We start from the raw sequence: 14689 nt of genomic DNA, 5'->3' as shown, positions 1-14689 counted from the left end.
AATCCAAATAGTTTTCCAGGAACAGTCAAATGCTTGACTTCTATGATATTGACTAGTGTGTATATTATGGCTTTCTGCCATAATCTACAGAAAGCAAAAAGCAGCTGGTACAAGGTTTAGCTACTGTTATTTATTAATAAGTACGTGGTGTTGTGTTTCAGATTCATTGATAAAGTAAATAATGTAATTAGAAGAAAAATAGGCAAATTTCGGAGCCTAATTTTGCTGTTCTGGCTTTATGAATCAGTTGGACTGTGCTGAGGAAGGGTATTTGTTGTCTGCTGTTTATGGGGGTGTTTGTCAACCAGGTGTGTTGAGAAAGCAGCAAGAGACTAGGACTCATGAAAATTGTCAGAGAAGGTAAATATTTCCTAAAGAATTGGGATGAGACCACTGGGATCTTCTCACGTTTCAGCTTTGACCCAGAATGGCTCCAAAATCAGTGTTGCAGGCATTAAAAAATCACCTTTGATTGCCAGAGGCTGCTTTCTCATGAGGTAAAGCTCAAGCTGCATCTCTACATAGCTTCCACTGCAGGCAGCACTTGGAAAAAGAGATTGGTTTGCCTGAGACTTTCCTGTGTGGTTGATGCCCTGTGCTCTTCTTGCCTTCCAAGTCTTTGCTCATTCCTCTCATGCCAGGGGATTCTCCTGGTGGGGGCAAATGGGGCAATGGGGTTATACTGAGACCCTCAGGAAACGCTCAAGCTCATCCTCAGGACTTGTACTTTCAGTTTATAAAACACAGAATGCAATTATTTACAGAGGGGTTCACTGCAAATCCAACACTCTGAGTCTAAATAAATGAGAAAAAAAAAGCATGTTAATATTAAAACCTTGGTTACTTGTGCAATTCCAGCTATTGTCTGTATAACTGCATGGCAAATGCTGTTTATCCTGGCTGGCAATAGTGTTTAGAATGATTCAGCGTTTTTTGTATTTTCTCCTGAACACCGACATTGTAACTACTTGCCGAATCTCTTGGCTATTGTTTCAAAATGTTAATGCTTCCTTTTCATTATGGATTTTTTCCTCAAATTGTAGTCAGGCTATTTCACAAAGATTCACCCCTTGAAAATAATTACTGTGGACCTCAAATAGCAGCAAATCCCACCAGCTCACAGTGAAATTTCTCTTTTTTGAGGGATTTCTGGGCCATGGTACTATTTCACCTTATTAGAAATTTTAGGAGAATTTCATTCTAGGGGCTTATTTCTTGGATTTTTGTCAAGTCACTGAAATTGACCATTTCTGTTGAAAAATGTCACCTATATTCTTGAAAAAGCTGCTACACTGAGAGTTGTGCATGGTTTCATTTTTAAAGGATTATTACTGAGTTAAGGAGATCTTGTAATTTTTTTTTTTTAATAGAGCTGTAGGAAATGTTTGCTGTGAGATGGACAAACACACGAACCCCACCTTCATGAGGTGTGTCAAACAGTTTTGTCTAAAGAGCTGAAAACCAGGCTTGGTTCTAAGCCAGCTTGAGCCACACTAGACTGCTCATTGTGGATGACTGAAGCCATCCGCAGTTTAATTCTGCACCAAGAGAAACTCAGTGGTTTCTTTCAGATTTGATTTGGGTTTGTTAGAATCCAAAACTCCAAATGAAATTCTGAATAGCAAAAGAACTGGAACTAAAGAAGATGTTTAGGTACAAAATACGTCCTAAGTGAAATCTAAGAGTTTAACATAGCACATATTTTCTGTTACAATGACCTGTTGGTTGTTCACTGCTCTCATATTCTCAAGGTGATACGAGAGTGACTCTCATTCGTGAAGATTCCACTTGAGGCTGTGAAAAAATAATAGTATCTTTTCCCATAATAGAAAACAATAATTTGCCTTTGTTTTGTGTCTGCAAGCATCAAGGTCTTTTATGGCCTTAACATATGGTCTTTCTGCTGACCACTTTGTGTAGGTGGTACTTCCTCAAGAGAAGTAGTTCCTGTAAAGGAATGAAGTATCTTCCTAAAACCTAATGTGCCAAATTCTTCAGTTATTTTCATAACAAAGTTTTCCTTTGTCTCTGGAAGGAAGAGGAAGGTGAAGATGTTGAACTGATGAGGATTTCGGTAAAGATAAGGAAGAAGAAAGAGATGAGGTTTTCCTGAAAATAAATCAGAGAAAAACAATTTTATTTTATTTTTTTACTCCTCCTTTTACAGCATTTTGAACATGATGACAAGATGATGGCAATGAAGGCAAAGTTTAGCTTCAGGAAATCCAGTTTGTTTGGTTATTGTGACATGATACACTCCAGTCTTTAGGTGTGAAACAGCAATAGAAATAAAATAGTTAAAATTTTCTTCTTTCCTGAAGGCAGGAGGGAGAGGATGAGCAGTCAAAATAATTTGACACGTCACTTGCAGAAGTATGAGAGAAAGGCCTTGGAATGTGATTAAGACAACTCACAAACATCAATATTGGCAGGTTAATAATCTACTCTCTGGTTTATCAGTAACTGCAAGAGATGCAGCAATAGGGAACAGGCCTCCTGAGGTCTGGCACTTTGGATTGGTGTGGTTTGGGAGGATGGATGCTCAAGATGGAAAGGTTTATTAAGCCATGAAGCAGAGGAGGTGCCCACCAAAGCAACCTGGCTTCTTGCAGGAGACACAGGAACTATATCAGAGCCAGCATGGCTGGACTTCATAAAACAGGGACAGAGGAATCCAAGGCACCTGGTTTTACACCAGCCATGGTGCTGTGTGACAGGGATGAACAGTCCCTCTGTGGTGTTCCAGCTGTGCTTCTGCTGAGACCAGCTCCTGCAAAAAAAACAGCAAAGAGAGTGAAATCAGAGAGAAGGAACTGAGACATGAAAGTGGAAGTTACCACAGCAGAACACACCATTGATCTGGTACAGTGCCAATAGTGAACACTGATCACAATGGGTATTTTTCCATGTGTCTATTAGGTTAGCAGCTCTATGGCTTTAGTGTCTGCTCAGCACAGTTCAGAGTTACTGCCACCTGCAATTGCATTTCATTGTAAAACCTGTGCAGGCCTGGAAAGAACAGCATGGAAGAAGATAAATGTTACATCTGTAATCCGTTTTGCCTCATGCTGTTCTCATTGTCACACAGGAGACACAGGCGTTAGAAATTCCCCTTTATAACACTGCTAGGGGAGCTGCAAGCTGCACTGTCAGAGAGGCCACAGAGGGAAGAGGGCATGGTAGCAACGTCTGTTGAGTGGGGAGATTGATGTGTTTGTTACCTGAGCATGGTCACCAAAGGCAGCTGTAGGTGAGCTCTTACCCTTTCCTTCTGCAAAGAAGAGTGGCTGGAAAGAGCTGGGAATGAAAATGGAAAAAAATGCAGTTTGATTTTGGAATCATCCTTTACATTTTGACCCCACCATCAATGACTCCTGAAGATGTTCTATCTGCTTTCCTTATGATGGAGGAGGAATTGTTCATAGAGGTTTGAAATGGACTTGTGAGGGATCCACCAGTTCCCAACACAAAGAACATTACAACCAAACACTGGTACTGAACATGCAAGGAACACTACAAGCTCATCACAGAAGAAGCTGTGATATCGTAGTCCCTGCATTTCTAGGATATCTGATGCTTAAACCATCTCAGCAGAATACACAAAGCATAAATGCAAAAAAAGATGGGCCAGATAAAGGATCTGGATTTTCAGTTTTTCTACTCTTCTTCACATTAACTAAATCATCCACAAAACCTTTCTTTTCAAATGTACCATTTCTTAACATTATCAGCCTACAAGCAAGGAGAGTAGCCTGATAGTATCACACTTGGACATGGAAGTAAGCAGGTAAATATGGTACAAAAATGCCTCATCATCTAAGAAGTATATTAATTTAATTTTTAATTTTTTAAATTAGTTTTTCTAACTAGCTGGAACTTCTTTCAAAGTTTCCATGATGATTTAGTCCAGAAAGTTAGGTCTGTGTCTTTTGATTTTTTTTTTTATTTTTAAATGTTAGCTCTAATTTTAAAGGATTATCCCCTGCCTACCATATTATTTTGAAAAAAGTTTGGTAAATATGTAATGCATTGTCTTTAGGAATGGCAATTGCAACAGGAAACCTCTCAGTTCTTCTGAAAGTTCATGCTAACAGCTGGTGCTGCCAGCTGCAGTACTCACCACTTCTGGAAGGAGCTTGTCCATCTCTATCAAAAGTGTGGCTGATCCCAGGCAGACAGAACTCTGTCAGATTGAGGAACTGTTTTCTCCTATGCCTCTTCTGCACCTTCAGCTTAAGTAACCATCCTACTCTGAGGCTGAGGTTAATGTTTACCTCGTGTGATTTCTGTTGATTTATGGGTTTTTTTGTAGCAATTGGACAATGCTTAAAATGGGTGGATTAAACATTTCAGTCCCTCAATGGGAGAGGGCCCTCTGAATGGGAACATTCCATATCATGAGTGCTCCCTGGTTTGATACAGGGAGTGATAAAAGGAGTGAATCTAAAATCAAAGTCAGGTTTCAGTTGTTGGAACACACACTGGCACTAACATCAGAACTCCTTCTGTGGTTATTCGTTTAGAAGCAGTGAGTATATTATTTGAAATTTTTAAATAGAAAACTCTCTAAACAACCTGAAACTCAATTCAGACCCCAGCACAATGATAATACATAAGAATGCTTAAACTGCAGAAAGAAAGGACTTATGGTCCTGCTAAAGAGGAGGCATGAAATACCATCTGCAATTATGGCAGAAAAAGGAAAAATAACTTGTCATCCTATACAAAGGTAGAGGAGGTTGGGCAGGGAAGTGATTAGACACTGCAGTGGCCAGCAGGACTGGCAGCCCTTGAGCAGCACAGTGCAGGAGTGCTGTGGAGCACAGCAGGGAAGTGGAGGACGGTGTGCAGCAGCAAAGTGCAGCGTGTCCCACAGCAGCACACAGCTGGCAGATACTGGCCATCATAACTTCTCCTTTTACTTTTTTATAAAATGGGCTGAATTTTCAAGCTGCCTACACTCTCAGTGCTCTCTCAAAATCTTGCTCTCTGTCTCTCTCCAGGGCTCTTTCCTTCCAGCTCTCAGCACTGTGTATTTGTTAACCCCTGTGCCATCCATGAGGCACCAGAATATATTACAAGAACTTCCTCCTGATTTTGCCACAACTGATCTGCATGGAGAGTCTCATCACTCCAGAGGATGCAAGTGAGAGTTCTTCTGTATCAAATGCCTGGGGATCAGGGCTGATCCCCGACAGTCATAGAGACAACCAGGACATTAGGTTACTTGATGTCAGCTCAAGGAAATAGAAGACGTTATTCTACCTGGTATTTGTATTCGACGTGGCATTTGTTCATGTGCAGCGTTCACAATCAAATCTAAGTCCTTTACAGTGTGATAGCATAAAGAAATTACATGAAAATTGTTTGCAAGACTATGGCTATGTTTAATCCTATCTTCATCCCACTCTTATTCCTGAGCAGAACTTTCTTACAAAGTAAGAAACACAGACACAAATCTTGCTGCTTTAAAATGACAGCAATGGAGAAAAATTTGAAATACATTTGACGTGTTATGCCTGAACAGTGGAAATTACTTCTGGTGGCTTATCAGAGCTTGGTGCAAAATGTCTTTTCTCCAGCAGCATGCATCTCCACAGCCTGATGACGAGTCCTCTTAAACTTGCGGGTTTTGAATTTTTCTGTGATTTCAGAGGTTGACTTCCCTTTTGTTTCTGGGAGGAACAGGTAGATAAGGACTGCTGAAATGACCAGCACAGCAATAAAGATGAGGAAGCAAAAAGGACCAAGAAGCATCTGGAGATAAAAAATAGAACAAGATGAGTGATTTCCTTGGCAACACTTGCCCCTAAAGATTCTTGAAACTTGTTGATTTGTTCCTGTGAAATAAGGAATGGGCTCATTTTACAGAAACAATATTTATTAATCTTTTCAATCTGTTCTTGGGGCAGCAGGTGGTTTCCGAAGTATTGGGAAGTGCTTTATATAAACGGCCTCCATATGCCATTGCAATAAGGGATTCGCAGCTTTGATCATCTACAAGTCATTTCATCCTACTCCCTGTCCAGATCAGCCTAGAAAGCCAGATTAAATTGACAGAGTCAAAGAGAAGATTTGAATCAAGTTACGTACTACAGCAAAGGGGAAAATCATTCCAGTGAAGGTGAGGCCTAGCCAAATGACAATTCCACCAATTACAAAAGCAGAGGCCCTTGTTGAGAGGGTGAAGATTTCATTCATGACAGACACAACAACTCCAGCTGAGGAAAGATAAAAAAACAGCATAAAAAAGTCATAGAAACATTGTTAATTGACCCTTTCCTATAGAAGATAACGCAGTTGTGGAAATTCTGCTGTGTTTTCAAGACATCCATGGTGTCCAGGTACAACACTTACAATACCAAAGGCTGACATTTGATTTTGGAGACTTTAGGAACTACTGGTAATGTTTAGTTAGATAACTTCCAGAGTAAATCCTGGTCTTAGGTGAGTGAGGTTCTACCAGAGAGCTGTAAGTTTGGGTCTGGTGTTACTGATGTTGATGATCAAGGGTGATATTAAGAGAGGACAAGCAAGGACAGAGCAGTGCTAAGAGACAGATTATGCATTCTGTCAGGTGTCAGTCTTTCACAGAGTAGGATTTTACAGGTAAGATGAGAAAACTCTGGTACTTTAGAAAAGCCTACCTCTGCCCTTTGGCAGAGACCGGCCAGCTGAACCTGTATGCACTGAACAGTATTAACACCATGAAAAACAGATCTTCATGAACTGATTAACAAGAATTTATTTGGTTTGAACCTGTAATCCAGTGAGAGAAAACAGAGTCCTGATTCATCTGGGTGTGAATGATTTACATAATTTGTTAAAGAAATTGTTTCTTGGGTAATTAATTCATCAAAAATTGAGATTCCCTCAATCTCAGTCTCAATTGAGCTGTTGATTTTCAAAGATATACTCACACATTCTAGTTCTACTTCTATGCATTCACGGCCTGTGCTTATCCCTGCTGTCCAAGCTTTCCTGTTGCTTTTATTGTGGTACTCACCTGGACCTATTCCATAAGCAATGATGAACAAAAAGATGAGAATAACACTGCAGTAACGCAACCAGAGGAACTGATCCTAGGCAAAGGCAAAGGGAGGGAAGAGAATGAAAATTAGTTTTATAGCTGTAACACAGCTGATCCAAGCACAGGAGCAGCAATATTTGGGAAAAAGCCCACGATGCTGAGCTGTGCAGATGGTCTCTAGACCTGCTTATCTTTCTACACTGAACACAGTGGAAGGCCAGGAGCACCTTGTGGTGTCACGTCTACAGAGGTGAGCTTGTGTTTATGAGACATTCTGACCGGCTGGTTTGGACAGGAAAGCTAAGGCTGGCTATCTGCTGTCTACACAGAGAGTTCTGATGCAGATCCACTCCCAGGAATGCTTACACTCAGCAGAAGGCTCGTTTCAAGCAGCACCAGTATCAGTGCCATCAGCAGATAACCACCACACAGGAGCATTCGCCGTCCAAACCGATCGATTATGGAGCTCTGAGGAAAAGAATTGCCAATCACTGGAAGCATGGCAAAATCCAACTGTGAGCCATCCAACAAATCAAGCATTCTCCTTGAGTTCTTTTTACATCAGAGAACACTAATCTTATTGCTAGCAACTTTGTTATTTTATTGAATTCCTTCTACACTCTAACACTATGAATTACCACCACTGCCCAGCATTGCAGCTACCTCTTAAACACTGTAATCAATGGAAGCACATTACAATTCCATTTCAATGCATAGATGTGCACAAATATATGGAAATGAGTACACATATTTATGTTTGAATGACAGTTCATAAGGAATTCTTGTAAGAAATAAGGATGAATGAGGATGGGATGAAACACTTGAAAGTTGGGACAGAATTTGCAGTGGATGGTAACAACCACTGTACAGATTTATGCAGCACCACAGAAAAATTCTTTGGTTCATAAGGAGAAGATTCATTTGCTTCAAGGAAGACTACTTTAATTCTTAAAATCCCAGGAAACTCTGACTTACACAGAATATGATAGAGATGAGTTCAGAGATTGAAACCCCTAGAGATACATATGGGATTGTGCTTTCCGGCAGGTTGGCTGTCTGAAAAATTTCTGAGGTGTAAAAGGTGATCTGGGAAATAAGAAAAATAAAGCACATTTAATAGAAGTGATATGTGCCTATCCAACATCACTTAGAACTAGATTTGTCATCACTGCAAAACCAGCAATACATTATCGGGGCTTGATAGAGGTAACATAACTGCTCCACATGAAATCAAAAGGTGAATGAAATCAAAAGGTTAATGGCAATCAAGGAAATGGATTTGTAAGGGGAAAAAAAAAAGGAAAAAAAAGTAGTTGTAAGGAGAATATTGTAAGACATGGGGAAAAGGTGTCATTTTGGCAAAAAGGAAAGGGACAAGAGAAAGAAAAGCAAATCTCAGTCTTAGCACACCATACATTGTCAAGCAAACAGTTGATTCTGCTGCCCCTTTCCAGTTGCTAAACAGAAGCTGCTCGTCTGCAGAGTCCCTGTGAGGGAATGGGCACCATTTCCCTGCCAGCAGAGTGTAGAGGGAATTCCAATGCTGGAAGCTGGAATGAACCACCTCCAGCACAGGCTGAACCAGGGCTCGTGGAGAGACACCCCTGGACAAGTGACAACATGAAGGGGAATGGCTGCCAACTTGGGCTGTACTGGGCTCAGCCAGCTTTAGGTGGAAACAGCTGAAAGGATGTTAATGAATGGAAAAATGTCCCTTCTCAAATGACATGGGACTGGGTGGCAGCAGCCGGCCATCTGCTACTGCAGAAGTCAAAGGAAGTGGTGCTGGGTTGCTGTGGGCCTTAGGATACTTGTAACCCTTTCCTCCACACATTCCTTGGTTGTACCACGAGGGGAATGAAGGCAACAGAGCCCTTGCAGGAACTTGGGCTGAGCTCTTGTATTCCCACCTGAGAAGCTCCCTTAAAGGTATGAGCAATACTGGGGATGATACCACAGGTGTCAGGCAGTGGGCTCTGTGTGAGGAGGAATAATGTAGACCCAGAGGAAAGGGAGAAACTGGCATTGTGGAACTTTGGAGACTTAACAGCAGATCCAAGCGTGGAAACAGGGCATACTCAACTGCACTCAGGCCACAGAGCTGCAGACTCAGCAAAAGGAGGACCATGGTACACAGCTGTGGGTACACGGATCGTTCTCTAAGCACCTCTAGGACATTCATGATTTTGGTGCCTTTTGTTATAGCCTTTTCCTTCATCAAGTCATCAAATTCTGTTTGATAATTCCCTTCTCCCCAGAGTTGCTTCATGGCTACAGAAGAGACAGAATGAAGTATACCCCTCCATCATTTCATCCCCTCATAATTCTGTGTTTTTCAACTTTTAATAATGCTAAACATTTGCAGTTGAGTCCATGCTTTGATTCATCAGTTACTGAGCAAAGGACTGGAAGGAACATCACTTACTGGAACATGGTGAACCTTCCCTGGAAAATGCTGTAGCAGTTAGAGGTAGATCTTAAGTGTCTCTGATGATTCTGCTTGGTCTGGAGGACTTTAATCATGTAATTATCAAGAAATCTGTAGCTGGCTAATAGAAAAGCCAATTCCTGCTGTTAGCTTCATTTTCCCAAGAGTTATGATTTAACAAACTAAAGATCTAAAGTTTTACTTTACCTTTCAAGCAGGCAGCTTTGTCTTCTTTTTGCAGCAAGAGATAGGGCGGAGACTCAGGAAAGAATGGCAAAAAGAGCAATTGAATCAATGCCACCAGCCCAGAGAAGGACAATAGCACGTGCCACATGTCTTCAGTTCCTAAAAGTTCTCTATGAAAGCATGTTAGAATCTATTTATAGTCCAGTGAAATTACAGTTTATGACTAAACTGGTATTTTCTAAATTCTACGCTAGCTAAAGAGACACAAAATACATACAGTCATTGAAAAGTTCAATTGAAATAGATGATGTTTAGGTTAGCGACAGGAAAACAGACTAATACTTTATTTCTTCTGCAAGACTGATATTTTTTTCTTAGACTTTTAATTTCTGAAGGCCAGAATATTCCCACAACAGCTCTCTGAACCAACACCACAACTCTGCGTGAGGTTATCAAGAAATTAGCAAAACTATTAGATCTCACAGATTTACCAGAAGTATTTACATTCAATCTTTTCTTATTCACTTCAGCAGAGAGACTGCACCTCCAGAAGTGGAGTCATTCTTTCCCAAGAGAAAGGCCTTTCTCTCCTCAGGGAATGACATGGAAACCTCAGTGACTTGTATGGGGTAGATGCCTCTTCTTTGACCGCTGTAGTTGGGCAAAATAAAGCCCCACTCTGGTTGTATCTCTGTTTCTAGGAGAACACCACTTCCCTGCTATGTGGAAGAAAAATAAAAATAAAACAGGCTGAGAAGGAGTAGCACAAGCACCTTAATCCGAGAATTCTTGCCACAGTTTTTCCTAGTGCAAGAAACACCGTGGAGGTCACATTTATAAATCCACGTAGCTTCTTAGGTGAGATCTCTCCAGCATACTGAACATGGGCATTCATGTGTATTCCTAAAGGGAGAAGACAGGAGAGTGCTAAAGCTGTGGAGAGAGGATCCCTTATCAGTTCCCTTTCAGCTCTCTCCTCTCTGTCCTGAACCCTTTCCCATAAATCCTCTGCAATAACCTTTTACTTTAATCGAGGCGTTTATCTAATCCATCAGATCTCTCTACAAGCCCTCTTGAAGGCAAAGCACAGCTCATCCTACCTTGCCCCAGTCTGTTCCTTGTTCCACTGGGTTACAATGCTTTCCTGGGTACTCCCAGCAGGAAGATTTCTGTATCCACCCCAAAGATGTCACATTAACATGGAGTAGTGGGAGCCCTACCAGCAGCGATGCCCTCGAGGAAGCGCCCAGCCAGGATCATCTCGAAAGCCTTGGCTCTCCTGCTGAAGCCCGTGTGCAGCGTGGCTGTTATTAGCACCACGTCGTTGACCAGTAGGCATTTCTTCCTGCAACAGCAAACAACACGTGGGTGTGATCCATGTTTTGTTTTTCTTCTTTGACTAATCTCGGATTCTTCTCCTCTGGATTTACAGGCTGAAGCCATGGCCATGTTTAAACCCATTGCTTACAGGACAACTAAATCTGGTTCTGAAAAGGCAGGATGTCTTTGCAGAGGAGTGGGAAGGGAGAAGCTAGATTCCTCTTACTTGCTGTGTGAGCAAACCATGAGGCTGAAGGAAACTCCTGCAGGGTAAAACATCAGCAAAAATACGGGAATTGTATGGCAACAAAAGCTGTGCCAAGGGAATCAGAAATATCTGCATGGTTCTGTCTCTCCAGTGCTCCCAGGTGTAGTTTTATGTGCTGGGTAAATTCTGCGGCAGCAGGGGGCAGTGAAATTCTGATATCCCTTCTCTCAGTAGAATAATATTTAACAGCTTCCCCTGTTGCAGCCCTGGGTAGTGAGATGCTGAAAAATGTACTTACTTTCCAAATTTTGCAGTCAGGTACCCACTACACAGACACCCTATCATGCCACCCACGCAGTACATAGACACGATGAGGGACCACAGCAGCATCAGGGTCTCCTGAGGCAGCACAGAACCATACCGCTCCAACCAAGTTTCATTGATAAACTTCTGAATATACTGGGACAAAAAAGAGATTTTCATTCCACCAAGGCACTAATCATAATGTTCTTCATAATGTTTACAATTTAAAAAATTTCGATTAATAGTCGTGACTAGAAGCGTGACTACAGGACATTTGTTTGCAAATAAGGATTGATGTTTCCTCTCATACAGCCAAATAATATACAACCATCTTTCAAAAATTAATTATACTCTTTAGCGTGTTGAATCCTACCTTTCCTACACCAGGAAATTAGGATCTTATATTCATTATAGTAAAGTGCAAATGTTCTTGTGGTCAATAATGGATATAAAGAGAAAAGGGCTAAGCTGAAGGCTGACTCTGTCAGCTAGTTTTGGGGTTTTTTTCTCCATGGGATAAACTCTAAGGAGGTATCTCAATATGTTGGTTCCACAAAATTCTGTGGGAAGTTGTCTTTGGAGCACAGCTCCTTGCAATCATGCAAACTTTGACAGTGACAGTCTGGCACTGGAAACAGCTGGGAATAAACTGACACAACAACACCTAAGAGCTTTTTCCATGAGGAGCAGCTAGAGATGGGATTTTCTTTTCTCCAGCTTTGCCTACCGGAGAAGCGTAATTGATCACAGACATTTGAAAACCAGAGAGGTGGGTTCCACCAATTCCCAGCACCACAATCATCAGCAATAGCCTCCGGTATTGAACCTGCCAAGGAGAGCAAAACACATCCTAAGTTCCTGATACTGGCACGCCTTTCAGACCATGAGATAATTTACAGGCCCTTATAACTTCACATTTCTATGACTAAGAAACCTTGAACATGCAAAAACCCATCTTGAATTTTACAATAATCAAGCAAAATTCATTTGTTAATCATTAAAATACAAATCTGCACATTCTACTACGTTCCTCTCCTGGTTATAAGCAATTTGAAAAAATGCATTCTCTAATTCTTTTAGTTCTGCTAACCACAGAAAACAAAAATCATAAAAGCTTTGTTGACATCACTTGGGTTTACCTTTGTACTAGAAAGAAGGCACAGCTTTCTTGAATCCCTTTTTGCTTTCACCTTTGCCTCCTCAGGGACAGTGTTCACCATTTTCCAGAGATGACTCAGGTCTGTCCTCTCAAAACCTATTTTTTCTTACATTTCACTTTTATCAACCCTGTGTGAAATTACATTTTTAGAGGCCCTATCTGAATGATTCCTATTAGAAATGCTGTGTTTCTATGATATACACTGAATTTCAGAGCATTTCTCACAAGCACATATGTTTTCTGGCATTTAGTCTTGTCAGACTTTAAGCTGATGAGTATCTTCGATTGTCCTTAAGAGTGCAGAGCAGCAGAGTGGGAGAGTTTTTAGTGTTTTGTGTTTTTCACTGATGCTATGTTCTCTATCTTCCCCCATATTCCCATCTTTCTTGGTTTCCCAGGTCCTCTTAAACCTCTCACTGTTTTGCATTTCTAATGTATTTTCTGCAGATGCTATTTAGTCAGTCACTGCTCAACTGATGTTGTCCCAAGCTCTGTTGCTCACTTTTATTGCAAGAAAGAATTATTCCCTTTGCTGCAATCTTAAAGACCATGCTGCTGTTAGTGACCATTGCTAGAACACAAGAATTTGGATACTCACCAGGTCGGAGAGGAAACCAGCCATTTCCCCTTGAAACCCTGCCTGCTCTGAGAGCCCTTGTCAAGTCTGCCGGATGAGAGAGATGGGCTCCACACTGAGATTGTAAGAGTTTGGGATCACAGCACGGAAGTTAAATTCTAACTATGTGGCTTTTAGCAAATTGTGTCCTCCCCTGACACTGGCCAGGGCCTGTTCTTGCTGGTTTAATTATTCTAAGACCCAGATATGACAAGCTGATTACAACATTGGTCAATGTTGGGAGCACTCGCCCTTACTGGCACCGCTAAAGCCCCTGCGTGTTTCTGTTGTGTGAGGTGTCAGAGCCACCATCCTCCCTTCAGGGAGCAGAGCCCCTCTTCACCTCTCTGAAAAGCAGCTTGGGCAGGGGAGGTTTTCCACCCCTCCAGTCTACTGCAGGCCTTTAGAATTGTAGCTCAGCCATAATGCCTAGCCTTGCCTGCTAGAACATTCACAATTGCTTAAATAATTTCCCAGATTGAAGGAAGTATCCCAGGAAATGAAGTATTGGAATATTGGCATTTTGCTTCCTTGCTAACACCCAGTTCTTTGCAGAGCCTCAGAGTTTTTCCAGAGCCACTCAGAAGCCTCTCTGTAACAGTGGAATTGACCCACTGTGTGCCAGAGCAGGCTGTCACATCTCAGTGAGCAAGAAAAGGTTGAGCCTGGAGGAACTAGAGGGGAAAGGATGATTTTTCTTTGAGCTGAGGATGGAAAGAAGGACACACACGGCAGCTCCAGACCTTTCCAGAGAGGTTTCCAAACACTGGCTGTGGCCAATTTTTAACACCCGGTTGATCACCCAGTCCCTGCAGAGCCCTGTTCCTCTTCCTCCTGCTGTGTATGTCCCTCCTAGAATCCTCCTACTGCCTCACACTGTTGTTCAGTGCTGGATGATGGAAAAAGCAAACCTTAAATGCTCAGTACAGTTTGTATTTATTTTCCTAAAGTGTAACAGTGTGTTTTTTTCGGGGTGCAGCCACAGACTTTCTAAATCCCAGTCAGCCTCTCTGTAGAGAAACTGCTTGAGAAGTGTTCAGGCAGAAATCGAGCTCACACAACCAAAAAGACACACTGCTACACTAAAGAAGAGGACAAGATTCATCCCTCCACCTAGGATTTGAACACTACAAGAAATGTGCATTTTCCAGACCCAGTATGGAGCTCACCCAGTGCCCTGGACTTGGAGGGATTTTGTTTTCAGAGATGCCCTGTGTTGCACCCGTGTGATCCTGGATCCTGGAACCGCAGATTCACAAGTACTTCTTCAACCTTTATTCCCATTCCATGATAGTTTATGGCAATGTTAATGATTTACCACACTTTCCCTCTTGTGGACAGCTGTTAGTGGGAGAAGTAAGGCAGGTTGAACACAACCATGCTGTAGAAAGACTTGTATCAGGAAATGAGTTTTTAATGTCTTGTAAGACCGTAAAAAC

At 41.7% G+C, this 14689-nt stretch overlaps 1 protein-coding gene and 1 long non-coding RNA gene across 2 annotated transcripts; both read right to left on the bottom strand.

Moving 5' to 3' along the window:
* Positions 1–2158: 2158 nt before the first annotated feature.
* Positions 2159–4442, bottom strand: LOC136298779 (uncharacterized). The gene is made up of 3 exons (XR_010723366.1): positions 4121–4442; positions 3222–3297; positions 2159–2770 (listed from the first exon to the last, which is right to left on the bottom strand). It is a non-coding gene; the product is annotated as an uncharacterized lncRNA (long non-coding RNA).
* An 829-nt stretch (positions 4443–5271) lies between these two features.
* On the bottom strand, positions 5272–13303 carry LOC136298809 (solute carrier family 2, facilitated glucose transporter member 11-like). The gene is made up of 12 exons (XM_066199820.1): positions 13233–13303; positions 12203–12301; positions 11471–11631; positions 10865–10989; positions 10418–10547; positions 9666–9814; positions 9114–9301; positions 8006–8116; positions 7397–7498; positions 7007–7082; positions 6094–6221; positions 5272–5757 (listed from the first exon to the last, which is right to left on the bottom strand). Exons 1-12 carry the CDS (start codon positions 13254–13256, stop codon positions 5551–5553), a joined length of 1500 nt encoding a protein of 499 aa, XP_066055917.1. The 5' UTR covers positions 13257–13303; the 3' UTR covers positions 5272–5550.
* Positions 13304–14689: the final 1386 nt, after the last annotated feature.

This window comes from Chamaea fasciata, unplaced genomic scaffold, assembly GCF_029207755.1.
Source record: "Chamaea fasciata isolate MVZ Bird 193981 ecotype frontalis unplaced genomic scaffold, bChaFas1.0.hap1 SCAF_18, whole genome shotgun sequence".
Lineage (NCBI taxonomy): Eukaryota > Metazoa > Chordata > Aves > Passeriformes > Sylviidae > Chamaea > Chamaea fasciata.
Note: the sequence above shows the minus strand (reverse complement) of the source record. Positions and strands in the feature narration are given on the sequence as shown.